The following is a 15950-nucleotide window of genomic DNA, read 5'->3' as shown; positions in this document are numbered from 1 at the left end:
CCCCCAAGCCGGGGGCGGGCCGGCAGCCGCCGCACATGCTCAGCAGCAGCAGCAGCAGCGAGGGGCGGCCGGGGCCGGCCCTGCGTGGCGCTGCGGGTGCGGGGAGCCCTGCACCGCTCGGGGGGGCACCGAGGGGACCCCGGGGGGGCCCCGGGGCCGGGAGACGGCCTCGCCCCGCCGCGGGGGGCTCGGTGCATGGGGCTCGGCGCCGGCCGGGGGGCGCTGGGCGGCCGGGGCTCCCGCACCATGTCCTGGGAGCTGCGGAGCGAGCAGCGGGCAGCCAAGGACGCGGGCAGCGGCGTGCGGCGGCCGTACTGATGAAAGGCTTCAAGCTCGCCTGGTAAGAGGGGAAAAGGGGGCGAGGATGCCCCTTACAGCCCGGGGAGGAGGCGCCCGGCTCGGCTGCGGCATCGCCGGGAGGCGCCCGGGGGTCCCGGCGCTGCGCCCTGCCCGCAGCCGGCCCCTCTCCTCCCCTCTTCTCCGGGGATGCACGGGGTAAAAAGCAAACGCGGGGGTCTTCCCCCAAAAGAAGGGGGTGTGAGGGCTCCTGTCCTGCCTGCGCCCAGCGGCCTCTGCTCGCTGCTCCTCTCCGGTGCTGCTCTGGGGATGCTCCGCACCCGGCGGCTGCAGGGGCTGGGGGCTCGGGGCTGGGAGGGGAGCTCCGGGCTTCCCGGGGGACAGAGCTGCTCCTGGGGTGTTCCCGGGTGTTTTGGGGGAGAACTCGGGGGGTTTGGACAAGCGGGCAGTGAGGGAGGGTGTGTGGGTGCAGGGTGATCAACAAAGCTGCGTGTATATCAAATGTTTGCATGGCAATGTGTTTGTTTTTTTTTTTTTTTTTAATAGGGGTACGTATCCAACATGGGTGGGTAAATATTTACATATATAATGTATGTGGATGTTTCCATGCATGTAACGTATCTAATAAACTCGGCCGGCAAAGGTTCGTATGAAATCTAGAGTATGTCAAAACTATTTAGCTGCAGTAAATAGTCTCTGAATTATTAAGATGAAATCGATTTCATTAGAACTTTATCAGATGGGAATGGGTCCACGGTGGAATGTGACTTTGTGATTTGGTTTGAAATTGCAAAGTGGATGACAAGAAGGACACAAAGGCCTGTTTCTTTTTCCTAATCCTTTTTCCCTATAATGAAAAAGGAAGCAATCGCAGGAATACCAGCCTCTCCCTGAAGTCTGCTGTTTCACATCAGTTCAAATTTAGTACTTTGAGATCCTTGCCTGTAAAGTGTGAGAAAACAGTGAAGTTATTTTTCTTGTTTGCTTTTATTTATTGTTGCTGTTTTTTTTTTCTGTGAAAAAAAAAAAAAAGCACTACGGCACAGCACTAGGAAGCATCTTGTACTGAGCCCCAGGGGACGGACTAGAGCCAGGGATGACTCAATAGGTCATCTCTTTTTGTAATTTCTGTAATTTTGTCTTTTATTTAATTACAGTTACAGCCTGTGTGTACACAACCATATGCAATATAGGATATACAAAAACCATCACTATTAGCATTTGAAAATAATACATAATTCCCCCCCCCTTTTTTTTAAAAAAAAAAAGTCCAACTCCAGCACTGATTTGCTGCTTCATGTGGTATGCTGTTGGGCTGACGGGTTGCATAATAGCTCAGCGTACTACTGGGAAAGCTGAGCGTGTGTTATAAATGCCGGGATCGCGTGCATCTGCAATAACATGGCACCCTGCTGCATTCAGCTCTCTGCCTACCCACGAGCAGCGCTGGACGTGTTTGTTACTCATGTAACCGGAGCACTTTGGCGCACCCGGTTCCATCGCAGCGTTTATAGCGCTCGGTGTCGGAGCCGCTCCGTTAATCTGCTCGGACTTCAGAGCTAAGCGAGCGAGGCTGGCAGATGCGGGAGCTGGATGGGGCCCATCGGATTGCTGACGTACCGGGTGAAGCAGCCGCGGCGTTTCGGCAGGTGACGCTCTCCCCTCTGGGCTGCCTCTGCCGCGGGCTCCTTGCGAGGTGCTCAGGGCTCTGAGCCACCCTGGCTGCACGGGGTCAGGCAGCAAGCACAGTAGTGGACCTGAGCAGCTCCTCTGGCTCTCCTGCAAACATGGAAGAGTGCTCATGAACCCTGCTTGTCCTGCATCCTCAGCACCCCCCTACATCTTCATCAGAATCCCAGGGAAACAGGTGAACTATTTGGATTGCTTGTCTAATTTAATTACAGCGTACAGCATCTTGAATCTTTGCGGTGGTTGCTCTGTTCCTCCTAAAGGACGTCTGGGATGCTGACACAGAGTTTTATTTACTTTGTTGTGCTGCAGTGTCCGGGCACCAAAGGGTGAGTTACGGATGTTGTTTAAGCCCTCGGTCACCTGTGTGCATGCGTTTGTCACTGCTGGATGCCTTGGTGTGGTTCTAGAGGAGCACGGGTCTGAGCACAGACCCCAGAGTTCTCTGCTGCTTGTCTTGGTTAGGATATCTTGGTGTGGGTCGTATGGCCTCAAATACTCGTAATGAATTACTTTATAGGGTTAGTATTTATCTAAGAAAAACAGCACGTCCAACAGATCTGTTGGTCCTTGCTTTGGAAGTGGTGATTGCAGTCCTAGATGGCACTGCTGGGGTTAACGCAGGTTTCCTTACGGAGCAGCTCTCAGACAGATACAGGATTTCTTTCTCTACCAGGAAGGGCAGCAGCACAGGGCCAGAACGCTGCCAGCAGGAGCAGCCCTCCCTGGCCATGAGGACATGCGCATGCTCTTGCCTGCATTTGGACCCGTTCGGTTCGTGTGCTGAGCTGCACGAGGTGACATTGTGCATTTTGCCGGGGGCCCTCCGGCCACCCCAGAGTCTCGGTGTGAGCCTGCTCTGGCACAAGGCAGCGTTGCTGCGCTCTAACACAGTGTCATGCGTTTCTGCAGTCCGTCACCTAATTTTGCCCAAAATGATCTCATCACCATCTGGCGCCGGATCCCGGCGTAGCTGCGTGCTACGGAGTCATCGGGCTGCCACGGAGCGCTGCGGTACCGCAGGATCCTGACATGCACCCGTCACAGCGTCGTGACATCAGAACCGGGCTGTATCGTGTCATGACACCAGGCCCTGATGTACCAGAGCAGCATCCCACTGTTACGGTGCAACATCCTGGTACCAAAAACGATAGCACAGTTCCTGGGTACGTTCTTATCACGCGATAATGTCCCTTTGTCTCGTCAGGGCCTAATGTCCTGCTTCCATGAGTCATTTTCATGTCATAACAGCACTCTAACACAGTCGCATGTTGCGTCACAGTGTTGTGAGAGAGAACTTTTGCTCTCAACCTTATCGCATCGCTCCTTAGCATGCCTGTAACAAGCCAGGCCCTGAGCTTGAAATTTGGGAAAGGCAAGCACTGTGACAGGGGGACAGGCTCTCCTTCCCTCGCAGCCCTGCTCACTAATACTCTGCTTCCTCATCAGCAATTTGGGGAGCTCCTAATCCAGCGTAGATGGGTACTACTGTGAATCTTCCCCCAAAATAAGAATCAGTTGACTAAAGATGTCTTTCAGGGACAAAAGCAAGCTGGTAGCTGAACTTGATAGCTCATCTTGACATCCCATCAATAGGATGCTGAGCAAAACTCTGCTCCTGGGAGTTTTCTTCTTTCCTGGTTCCTTCTGCCTTGCCTGTGCTCGTCTGTTGCTTGGAATATTTCTGAGTGCCAGGACCTGCTCTGTGGAGCCCACGGAGAAAATAAAGGCCAAAGGCTCTACCTAAAAATAAATCTGTAATTCATTTTTCTGCTAGTGCCTGTGGGTGAGAATAAAACCTCTCAGTGTTCCAACACCCTACTTATCTGAAGGAAGGATCTATTATATAGTTGTGGGGGTGGGATGGGAACTAGGTAGGGTTACAGAACAGCAGAGCTAAAATTAGCAGTTGTTTGATGTCAGGGAGCAGTGAAGATTAACGTTAGGCGGTCTCAGTTATGCATGCTGTAAGGCAGCCACTTGAGGGCTTCTTTGTATCCAGACCCAGAGGGACACCTGCCTCTTCGAGGGGCTCTGTCAGGGTACCAAGGGGAGGAGAGGAGAGGGTCTTCATCAGCTGTCGTGACAGTCCTGTGTGGCTTCGTCCTTAGTCTAGTCCTGCAACTTCTTCGGAGGCTGAAATAACAGGGTAGGGAAGCAGAGAAAGCAGGAATGCTTCTCTCAGTTACAGAGAATTTGTTCTTGCTGTTTTACATTAACCTGACAAATGTGGGTTTTGGGTGTCCAGGATTCTCGCCTCCCTAATTACAGAGTGACATGATGCTACATAAACAATTTTGAATTTCATATCCATACTGCAGAGGCTTAAAGAGCTACCCCGTGCAGTGAAAATGAACTTAGTTCTTTTGCAGTGCAAAGTAAAGGTGAATTTTAAAATCAGTTCTTCCTCAGATTTTTTGGAGAAGGCTAGGAGAGGAGTTCAGCTGGCATTGCATAATTGTGCCGTTGTGCACATGTGTGTTTGACCTTCATGTTACAGGTTAAACTGTCCTGTTTTGGTGTGCTCCATGTTCACCAGGTCTTTTGCTTCTACCTCTTCTTTTTTTTTTCTGTGCTTTTTATTCAAAAGGAAGAAACAGATGTTGATAATTCCCCCCCAACAACTATCAAAGATGACCCACATACGTGTAAGTTATAAATATGGCTCTAACATTTGGAAGCAAGAAGCGATCCCTCATTCCCTCTTTATACATTCTGCAAGCGGATCCGAGGAATCAGAACATTCCCATTTGCTGTCGATGCGGTGGGAAGAGGGAACCATATTAATAGGTCAGCATCTCTCCCTGCCTCCAGAATATTCTGAAAATTTGACTGAACCCGTGACCATAAGGCACAGCCTTGCTCCTTTCTCTCAGCAGGAACAAAGGTTGTGGTGTGTCAGGTGAGTTGAAGAACTTTGAACAGTGTTGGGAGATCAATTTTGTAAATGGCCTCATGGCACAATAAAGTGATTAACGGCAGGTTTGGTGCTAATTTATCCGGGCTTTCAAGGAGTGGGAAGTGATAGTAAGCAGTTAAGAGCCTAGTCCAAGTGCACTAATGTCAAGGAAAAAGCTTGCATGCAATTCACATGGCCAGACTGTACTCACAGTCAGTAACCGAGCCAGAAATAGAACCAAGATCGGCTCATTTCCAGTTTGTGTCCTGGCCTGCACACTGCCACGCTGAATTAATACCTTCAGTAGTAATATGGTATAAAGTACAAGTGAAGTGACTATTTTAGTAAAGAAATAAAATAAATTACAGTGTAAGTAGACTATTTGAAGAAAAACTGACTGAGTCATTGTGAAACCTTTGATCTGAGATTTGGTTTGCTCTCGTTCTGTGTGATGATAGACTTGCAGAACCTATCCTTTAGGGTGTCTTTGTTTGTTATGTGGTGTGCTTTTGGCATCGGATTCTGACTCAAAAATGGATAAACATCCAACATTTTATTCTCTGGTATATATATGCTGACTGAAACCTCTCTGAGGGCAACGTGACGTACGCCGTGAAGATGCTGCGCCTTGCAGAGCTGTGCTGCGAGCACCCAGCATCTCTCCCTCAGATTTCTCCTTGAGCTCCAGATTATTTTGGCTAATTCCAGTCATTTGTTTCATTCAAAAAAATTCCCTTTTCTGCTTCTCAGATGGTAAAATCAGCTTGCTGTCTGTGTAGTCCTTCAGCAGCCTTGCAAATGTCAAGTGAAGGGCAAACTGCTTAGAACCGTCCTGCAATTCTGCCGCCGCTGCTCGCTCAGGGCCTTAAGTTGAGATGAATGAGGCTGCAGCGTGGCTTCTCCAGAGAGTCTTCTCCTCACGTATGCAGGGGGAAAAAGCATGGAAGGAGGTAAATGCAGTCACGAAGGGTTTATGGATAACATTTAGCAGATAATGGCTACTTCTGTTGAGGTTTAAATGTGGAGCTGAGACTCTTGATGTGCTGTCTGAGTGCTCAGTTCCTTACATGAGAAGCAAGGTCCTGGTTTTTGGAGCTGGAAGTTGGGAGAGGCCAGTTTTATTCCTGGATCTGTCCCTGCTGTGTCATGATCATGCCTCTGCCCCACTTTCCCTGCCTGCAGAATGGGGCACGCCAGCCCGCTCCTCCCACTGAAGCAGTTTGATATTTACGTGTGGCAAGTGCTAGAAGGGGCATGGTGAACGCTGTGCCGCAATTTGTGTGTGATTCATCCTGCCTGACTTAATGGTTCTACTGAAGTAAATGGAAACGCTCATAGATTTACAATTTCTGCTCGATCAGGGTTATTCTATTCAGGAAATGGGCAAGGTCAGAGCCTTAAATAGCCAAGCGTTGCCAGCAGAGCTCTTGTGGCATGGTATCAGCATCCCGGTCAAGACGTCTTTTGGTTAATCACATTTGCCGACTGAAATCCCCCTTGGGAACAGGAGTCTTCTTCACTCCCTACTCTGAGCTGGTTGGTGGTGTTCCTGTGGCCTACTAAAGCAGCTGCCAGGTTTATTCTTGAATCTTTCTTTGCGTGCCTCTGATTTCAGCCCTGGGTTTGAAGTGCAGTTTAATAGCAGACTACCATTATGTTGGCAATTGATACTTATTACGCACGGTAACTGTTAATTCCGGTATTTTGAGTCTGCTAAAAGTGAATGGTATAAATTGAGGTATAATAGCAATAACAGCATCCAAGTATAAAGACTAAAACAAATGCTCTGCATAAATTGGTAGCTTTTCTTTTCCTTATTTATTTCCTTTATATTATTTGTGCTCTTTCAGAGCCACGTGCTGAATGCAAGATGATGGAGCCTTCTCTGAGCTTCTGCTTTACTAAAGCTTTCTGTTCGGCCAGCTTTAGGTCTGTGCTGGTGTTATACTTTCCTTTTTGCAGTGGTTTTCTCTTTATAACCATTTTTCCTGACAAAATGCTGTCTGGCTAGCCAAGGGACCTGGGGGTAGGTGTTCTGCCTTTTTTAAGCTAACATCATGTGATGGTGTCACAGCCGCTCTACACATATGGCAAGGGAGCAGAGAAAGAAGGATTTGGGGGTTTTTTATTTTATTTTATTTTGGTGGCAAGAGGAGATATGTATTTGGGGTATATATTTTGAATAATTTCAAACCACTTGGAATATCAGGTTTGGAGAAATGTGGTTTGACCACACCTAATTTCAGGCCTTGGAACTGGAAGGAGGAAGATGGAGGAGAAAACAAGCTGAATGAAACTGATTTAGGGGAAAAGGAGGAGGTATATATTCAGGAGTAGCAAAGATGTGGTAACGTAAAAAAAAAATGTCCACGTATGCACATAATATAAGGCACCAAATTAGCTGTGGGGGGAGGAGGAAAAACGACTTGTTTATCTTTGGTGTAGAGAACAACTCTCTCTTTAACTAGAATCATTCTTTAAATGCAATGCCCAGCAAACAAGCCTGGCCTTAAATGACAGTAGGAAGAGATGGTAAAGTCCAAGGATTCCAGAGGAATCGTTTGGAAGGTTTCATTCCTCGCTGGTGTAGTGATGTGAATTAAAAGGCTCACGAAATGCTGTGAATTAAAAGGCTTGCCCTGGAGACAGGCATTTTAGAAAGCTGGTGGAAAGCTAGAGCTGTAATTTTGGTGTATTTCTGACCCTTTATGAATAGAAATGAAGCAGATACATGGGTCTGAAAGAAGTATCCTTTGCTTCTCAGGAGATTGGGTACTGTGGGTTTGCAGACTTCAGAACTGCCATTTATTTTTTTCAGATCTGTCAGCAATTAAGAAACAGTGTGGTGACATGGTGGCCTTCACTCTGACATACATTTTAGGAATGAGGTTTGGGACATGAACTGTTCCTTATCTTAAGGCCTTGAAAGAAGGTTTGTGTCTGAGAGCTGGAGCTCAGAGTCTGACCAATGCTCAGTGGCTGGGTCAAGGCAGTGAAACTACAGCATTGCTTCAAATGCCTGCAATATTATTTTTCCAAACTTTCCAACAGGGCGAACAGGTTCCCCATGGATTCTTCTGAGTTTCAGGTTGACAGCAGGTAATAGCAGAACTGATTTTGGAAGTGGATTTAAGATTGTGGTGTTTTAAAATGAGAGAGGGTCTTACAAATAAGTCTTCATTGCATTAGGAGATTTTCATGTGCACCCTAAGAGACCATCTGTGTCCTCAAGAGTTTCCAGCCTCTAAGGCCAAGATGGACAAAAGGCCGAAAAAAGGAAGTGCTAGTAGTAGCCTTGGTTTGTAGGTGACGCACACAGAGGTTAAAGGCTATTGTACAGTTAACATTTATTAGAATATGTGTACTAGAAAACTTCCCTACTGGAAGCTTGGCACGGGTGAGTTAAAAAATGTTATAGCTTAAAACAAACTGTATTGATAAAAGCTCGATAGAGAGCAACCTGTATTGATCAGAGATGCAAACCACCCTACTACATCCCCTGCATTTCTCATCCGTGACTTGCCCAAAGTCACAAGTTGAATCCAGATTGCCCCAAAGCAACCTATGTCTATGTCTTGCTAGTAAGTGTAAACACCATAATTGTAGTAAGGACGTTTGTTCTTTGAAGGATCGCAACCCAGATTCACAGTCCTAAAAACTTCAGACAGTTTTAGGTGGAGCTTTGCAAGACTTCTCTCATGAATCTCAGAATCATCAGATACGTTTCACTGGAAGGTTTTGCAAGTGACTTGCTAACACAGCAAGGCAAAAGAACTCTCTAAATTGTGATGCTTAGACAGCCGTAACACTTATCCAACCGAATGTAGACTTCTAAGGGCTCTTGTATCACTAGGAAACAGCAGTAACCAAAAAGTTACTGGACTGAGTTGCTGCCTATTAGGAAAATGACGGAAAGCAAAATTAAGAGAGAAAAAGACTGCAATTGAGTCATTGATCCGTGCCTCTGCCAATACCACGCGATTCCTTGTTGTGCCTTTATTAATGGTTACCCAGTGCTGTTTAGAAACATGACAAGTGGAAAGGGTTATACCGCTTCTCTCGTTCTCTTGACTGCAACGCCTTGCCTTCAGCCTAGTTTTTTCCCCTTCATTTACTTTCATCTCATTGCTCATTGGTATAAAATCTTTTAAGACGGCTTCCCTTTCTCCATGGTATTTACATTCTTCAAATATTTGTTGACTACTTTGCTTTGTTTACTCTTCAAGTGTCTTTTCATAAATGAGCCTCCTGAATAATGTGATGTTTTTGTTGCTTTCCTTTGAGCTTACTCCTGTGCAAGAACATCTTTCTGATTATATGGCACCCCTGCAATGAAGTTCCTGGGAGAAATTAACTGATCGTTCACAGCAAATATTCATCAGCTTCCCCGAGCTATGATTGATCAGACTGTGCAGCTCTGAATCACATTAGTCTTTGCTGTTCCTCTATCATATTGCAGGAGCACATCTCATTTGCTTTGTGCTCGTACCCTGCACACCATCAAGCTGCGCTGCTTTCCTGCTTTTCAGTTCTGTGGCTCGATGCACACACTCTCCTTTTGCCCCTGTAATGCCAGTTTGGAATAGGTACAAGAACAAGAGCAGTGGCAGGATATTCTGCATGCTTTGCCCGGAAGAGAATCAGTCACAGTCTGTTTATTTTCCTTGTGAGACAGGCTTCTCTATGTGTGTGTATCCAGGTTTTTCTGTGCGTGTTGATACACACTTTCAATATGAGTCACGTTGTTACCTTCTGCATTTTCTAACCTTCCTGTAGAAGATGGCCTTTCAAAGAGCTGCTATTTGGAAATACCCATGTGTTGAAGGCAAATATTTTTCCTATTGCTGGCTGCGCTGCCTGCTGCTGTGTCGGGGAAGTCGATGGTTCGTGTTTTGCCTGGGAAGGCTTGGAGAGGCTGCCCGATGCCTCCGCAGGGCGAGGAGTCGGTGTGTCCATAGAAATGACTAAGTGTTCAGAGGAGAGTGCTTTGTGGGAGTAGGGAAGTTGAATTTAGAGGTGGTTAGGATGCTTAGGTCAGTGCTGACTGCTCCTTTGTCGTCACAGAAGTTCTCCCTGGTGCTTTTTACAGCAGGGTGTTTAAAAAAGCGCTGCTCCAGCGTCCCTGCGACAAGGTGTGGGATGCCGGGGCTGGGCAGGGGTACGGCGAGGTTGTGCCAGGGCAACGCATCGAGTGGGTAGGAGCAGGGGAGGACAAAACTGAGGCAGCCTTGGCATTTCGGAGCTGTCATCGGTGCAGAGCAAGGAGCAGCCAGGGTTAAACCAGGCGCTGGTGATGTGGGCTGCGGGGCATTCTTAAAGAGACAGTGGGTGCTCGGCGTTCCAGTGGGCAGCAGCCGGCTCGGATGCCAGAGCTGGTGGCAAGTTGCAAAGAAGGCTTTGTTTCAGCCATGCCAAGCCGTTATCAGAGCGGGGAATCTTCTCGTCAACTACTTTCGAGAAGATAAAATGCATCGGAGCAGGGAGATTCGTGTGTGCTGTAACGACCTCTCCCCCAGCAGAACTGCTTCTGTCTGCAGCTTGAATGGTGGTTTCGGAGAGCAGAGGAGCAGGGAAGACACGCAGCTGCGCCCCGGGAGATGCGATGTGCTAACAGGTGGCGATGCGAGCCTCTAGCTCTTCATTTGCCATCTCCCAGGCAGGCAGGAGGACTCTCCCGCGGATGCAGGTTCCTTTGTGTTTGTGTTTGGGTGCTTCGGGAACAAGGATGCCCTGACGCATTGCGGGGCTGGGATGGGGAAACAGAGGGTTTGTCTGAGAGCATTCGGGCTGGGGCTGAGGGGGGAGAAGCTGAGCAAGACTCCTGTGGATGTCCAGGCTTCGTGGCAATAAGGGCTGGACTGGGTGGCTGCTTAGGGCTGGTAGTGGGTTTCTGGGTGAGGCCAGCAGAAGACTGCAGGAATCTGAGACCATCCTGGAGGAAAGGGTCAAGCGAGGTTAAGAAAGTCAATTAGTGAGAGTGGGGATGAATGCAGTGTGTCTGAGTGGGTATCAGGAGAGGAGATCAGAGGTGGTTCAGGAGGGATGAAAGCAGGGATTGGGGAAGGCTTTAGGAGGCTGGTTTTGGTTGGGATATAGGGATCGGAGCAGTGCTGACAAATGGGGAAGCTGCTGTAATTGCAGTGGTATTACATGACACAGACGCGCATGCTGCACCAGCTGATGCTGAAGAAAGATTGCACTCTTTTAGTGCCCTTTTCCTTCTTTTAAATAAATCTGCTCACGGGTTTGAGTTGTTCCCCTTCAGTGCAGCGTGCTATAGGGAGCGGAGCGGATTGAACGAGTGGGGCATGTCTGTACCAGGAGACTGGGTGTAGCCCAGCCGCTGGCACAGAACAGCTGATGTGCATTTTGCTCTCTCCAATGGCAGCTATTGAAGCTTTATCCAGATGTCAGGGAATTCTCTCTTTGTGCTGAGCTTGCCTAGGGACAGCACATATAGGGGTTGCTGCCTCGTTGCTGGGAGCAGAGATGGATGTGGCTTTCTGGCGTTCAGAGTGGTGTCCGAAGGATGGGATTTGTGTGCACCGGGTTTGAGGAGAAATTCTGCTGCTGCTCATCCCATGCTGGCTACAGTCTCGGTGTAACTCAAGGTGCAATGGTGTGATATGTAACTCGGTCCTGAAGAGATAAGAGAAGAAAGACACACAGATAATGGAGGCAGTAGTGTAATCATTCCATAGGGAGCTGTAATTAATGGCTGACCCCCCCATTTCTATTGTTATTTGTCTTTGTATGATATTGTTACATTGGTTAACCTGCTGTCCTGCTTTTCTCTTCATCCTCTCTTAAACTGGGCATAGTTCTTGCAGCTGGGCTGCACTCAGGCCCTAGCAGCCGAAGGTGACTCCCTCAAGTGCAGTGAGGTTGAAACAAGTACAGCCTCTTGTCCTCATGCTTTTCACTGCAGGGTTGAAGTCTTGCAATGTAGCTCCTCAGGGTGAGGGCTCTGTCTGTCTGCAAGCTGGCCGGCCCTCAGCATGGTGCTATGGAACAAATAAATGCTGGTGTTACTTTTATTAGTGCTTGAGCTCAGAGGCTGCTGCTGCTGTTATTGATGTGCTTGTTAATCTTCGTTTTCAAGTACCCTGACTGCTGTATGCATTATCTGTCAGTGCAGCCCAAGTGCTTCTGGAGTAAAATATGCAACAGCTTATCATTAGCACACTAGAACAGAACGTGTAATGGCTTCAGAGGCAAAAAAAAGAGATGGATTTAGTATCAAACAGAAGTTGGCAGGGGACTTACGGATAGAAAAGCGTAGACGTAGCTTAAGGAAGTGATGTGGGAATTTTTTAAGAAATGCGTTGCTTTTGTGTCTGTCTTCAGTTTGAGAAAGTTCAGCGTTTCAGTGCTTCCTTCACTGAAATATTGCAGTCAGTTCTGCAGGTGATCAGCATGTACGGGGATGTTTCAACGGAAATTTTGATCAAAGCATTCTGAAGTTACAGTTCTGCCCTTAATGACATGTAAACCATCAGAAATTCAAAATTTGGCATATGAGAGGTTGGCGTGACATAATAGCTGCATAACTTGTGTATCTCTCTGTCACATCAGCAATTGGGGCAGTCTTGCAAATACATAATTCACAGATAATATTTTTTTGAGTATTTCATTATAAATTAAAGACAGAAATTGTGGGAGGACAGCTCAGGCAGTCTGTTTCACTGCATCATCCCAACCCAGTGGTTTCTAGGCTGGGAGCTGTTGCCTCTCTGCGATCAGTCTGTAATTTGCTTTATTCTGGCTGTTTGTCCTGACCAGGATGCAATACCTGCCTATGTTGGGATGCGATTCTTTTGGTTTCAGTGCACAGAGCAGAGCTGGGCCTACAGAGAAAGCTTGACAGGTTCCCCTGTTGCTCCTTCCCTCTGCATTTGCAGGTACCACGCTGAAGCGAAAAGGGCTATCAGTGCAGTAGACATCCTCATGGATAATACTGCTTATGAAAGTGTTCCTGCAGGGATCTTGGGCAATTCCACATTTGACAGCAGTGGCTGATGAAGAAAGTGTCTAGAAAGGTCCTGGCCATGCTGAAAATGTTTGTCCTGCTTGCCCAGGCTCCAGCTCTCGCTCAAACACTTCTCTTCTTGATGCTGAACCTCACTCCACACACGCTCTGTCTTGACATCGTTGCAACTCTGCTGCTCTTGGCTCTCCACGTGCTGATTGTCGGAGCGTGGTGCTGAGCACAACAGGTAGGGCTCTGTTTCCTGGGTGAGGTGGGATCTGCTGCTCCTGAATGCCTGAATTCTGTGTGGTTCCTTTTGTGCAATTAAGGAGAGCTAATTAGCTCCTTTTAGTGCAGTCTCCTTGCAGAGGTAGCTGACCTCTTGTTAATCCTGGATTAAGTTCTTAGTAAGAACTGGCTCTTTGTGTGTCCCAGTTAAGATGTTGACACTTTGTTCTCTCTCTCCTTGTTCTCCTCCTCCCCCTCTTCCTCCCCATGCCTTTGAGCACATGATTGCCTGCCTCCTCCCTCCCCCATACTGTAGGAGTCCCTGTGCTCTTCGCAGCCACCGCATCTTGCTCGTGAAAACACTGCTGGCAGCTCAGAGTACTCTATCCAGACACTTGCTTGATCTGGCACCTGCCTGGGAGCCCATTTTTTGCAGAGGGAGAAGAGTTTTGGAAATGCTCCTTATTGCTCAATAGGGTGAGAATAGTGGGGTGTGAAGTGTAGCACCTGCGTTGTGTGCTGGAGGCTGGCAGGATGCTCTGTGGTCGGAGCAAACCAGGACCACGGGGCCCAGCCACAGAACCGAGCCTGCGCGGTGCCGTGCATTCAAAAGCAGAGTCCACACCTTTACAGTAACGAGGGTGTCAAGGAGAAAAGCAGCCTCTGTGCTGCAACAATAGTATGAGCAACACATTAAATATGTGCACAACGTTAATTACCATCCAGGTGCGCTGGTTATCCATTACTGTTAATCTTACTTGCAGATCTTGAGGTTGTAGCGCTGCACTGAGTATCCCCCGAGGACAGGCTTTCTTGAGATTTCTGGTACGTCTTTCTGAAGACAAAGCCAGAAGTACTGTGAAAGCGTAAGCGTCCCTGGCTCCGTGCTGAACTCAGCTGAAAATTAGAGGTGTTGGGGAAAAACTGTCTCAATGGCTTCAAGTTTTCAAAACAAGTAAATGGGCAAGGAATTGTTGGGGAAGGAGAAATGAGAAGCCTGGCCTGTTTTCAAACCCATGTGCTCACTGTTCTCAGACGCTGTGCAGCAGGACTGCTGGTTATTTCTTTATCTGTGGAGTGGATCACGGAGAGTGAGGCTGCTGCAGCTGGATGCAGAGTTTGCCTCAGCCACCTGTATTGCTCTGTAGGCGTTGGATGTGCAGGCCCTGGACGGTCTCCCGTGTATCTGTTGTCAGTCCTGGGCTTTAATTACTTGGACAGTGCGTCGTTTCCGCTCACCTGAGGGATGTAAAATGTATGAGTACGCTTGTGTTACGGCTGGGCACACCAGGAACCGGCCCTGCCACCAAGCCCAGTGGGTGCTACAGGTGCGGCTCGGGCTCTTGCCTGAGCATTGCCTCAGGTACACGTGCCTGCACTTGGAGATCTGCTGACGTGGGAGTTTCCGTCTTTCTGTAGGGCTTGGTAGTCCTGTGGTATTTGGGCTGTGGTGTGAGACCATGTTGTGCCCTGCATAGCTCAGTAGTCAAGGCCTCCTAAGCTGTCCTACCAGGAAAATGTGCTAGTGCTTGTCAGCTTCCTTAGCACCAGGGCAAGGGCTGAGAGAGGTGCGTGCAGGCAGAACCAGAAAATGTAAAATGAGTTCTGCAACTCTTGCACCAAGTGGGAACTGGCAGCTTTGCCTTGGTAGCTTAAGGAAGCTCAAAAGCTTCCTTAAAGGCCCCTAGAGATCCTCTTCTTGGTGCAGTGTTATCAAAGCACCAGAAAACGTGTCTTTGTAGTGACATGAATGGTGCTGTAAAGAGCCAGAAACATACCCAGAGTGTTTCTCCTTCTGAGAGTTCTTGGTTGAATTTTGCAGATGTAATTAAGTTCCTGAAACATGTGAAGTGTCGTGTGATTTTTCAAATCACCCAGAACTTTGCCTTTTGCATTCCACCCCAGATAAGCTTAAGCAGCTTTTCTCCAAGTAGGTCTTGCATTTTTACTACTGCTCTTACAGTGCTTGTGGAAGCACAACTTTCTTTGGATTCTTCTTTTATCCTGTCTGTCTGAAGATCGGGTAGGTCTTAAACTTGTGTGCTATACCTATCCTACCACTTCATGACCTTCTTTGAGCTTTGATGTGCTTCCAGATCAGAAGTAGCCATCATAATCAATTTCCTACAAGCCTTTGGGTCAGTGGAGCTCTTGTGACCACTGCAAAACTGAATCTCATTCAAACCTTCATGGTCATTCAGACCAAACACACCCAAAGGCTTAGAGGCAGAGACTCGCACTTCCAGCTATTTTCATGCAAAATTAATATGAAAAAATCATAGACAAAAACATAAAACAAAACGTGACCATTCAGATACCTCCTCTGAAGGGGAATGCAAAGTGTAAGAACTGCCTGAACTGACTGTTGCTTGAGGTACAGAACGGAATTTAGAAAAACACAAAGCCTTGCTTAATATTGTTTTCCACAGACGGATAATCTAGTCTTTAAGAATTAGTTACAGTGGTTAGCGTTGTTTACATCCAACAATGCACCTCTCTCATCCACTCGGTTTGTCTAGCTTCAGCTTTCAGCACTTGGTACTGTTGCACTTCTGTTAGCCAGTATTACTAATTTGTCCTCCAGGTGAACATTTGAAGCTTGTCATTCCTTGACCTGCTGTGTGTGTTGAATGGATTCAGTGCCACTGTCTCCTCTTTAAATGCTTTGGTGAGGACCCCAAGACTGCTGCATGTTGATTTCTCCAGTTGCAAAACAGACTCATAGACCTGTTTTACCAATAAACACTGAAACATGGTCCTTTGAACCAAAAATCAGTTGGTTCTCTGCAAAACTGGAGAGGTCTGTGTTGGCAAAAGGTCAGTGTGTGTAGACAAGATGGTGCAGGGTTTGGCACTAATTCTTCATTG

The 15950-nt window shown here is 47.8% G+C and overlaps 1 protein-coding gene across 17 annotated transcripts in view; it reads left to right on the top strand.

Moving 5' to 3' along the window:
- GRAMD1B (GRAM domain containing 1B) overlaps positions 1-15950 on the top strand; it is a 150252-nt gene that overhangs the window by 92944 nt on the left and 41358 nt on the right. Inside the window, exon 1 of one of the 17 annotated variants that reach the window (XM_068659498.1) lies at positions 83-340. The exons of 14 other annotated variants lie outside the window; for them this stretch is intronic. In XM_068659498.1, coding sequence (XP_068515599.1) covers positions 318-340 — 23 coding nt within the window. In that variant the 5' untranslated portion in view covers positions 83-317. Of the gene's footprint in view, positions 1-82; positions 341-1791; positions 2165-9969; positions 10572-15950 lie in introns of those variants that run through there. 2 more of the 17 variants (XM_068659509.1, XM_068659502.1) reach the window with 2 other exon arrangements.

Source organism: Anas acuta, chromosome 23 (assembly GCF_963932015.1).
Source record: "Anas acuta chromosome 23, bAnaAcu1.1, whole genome shotgun sequence".
In the NCBI taxonomy this organism is placed as follows: domain Eukaryota; kingdom Metazoa; phylum Chordata; class Aves; order Anseriformes; family Anatidae; genus Anas; species Anas acuta.
Note: the sequence above shows the minus strand (reverse complement) of the source record. Positions and strands in the feature narration are given on the sequence as shown.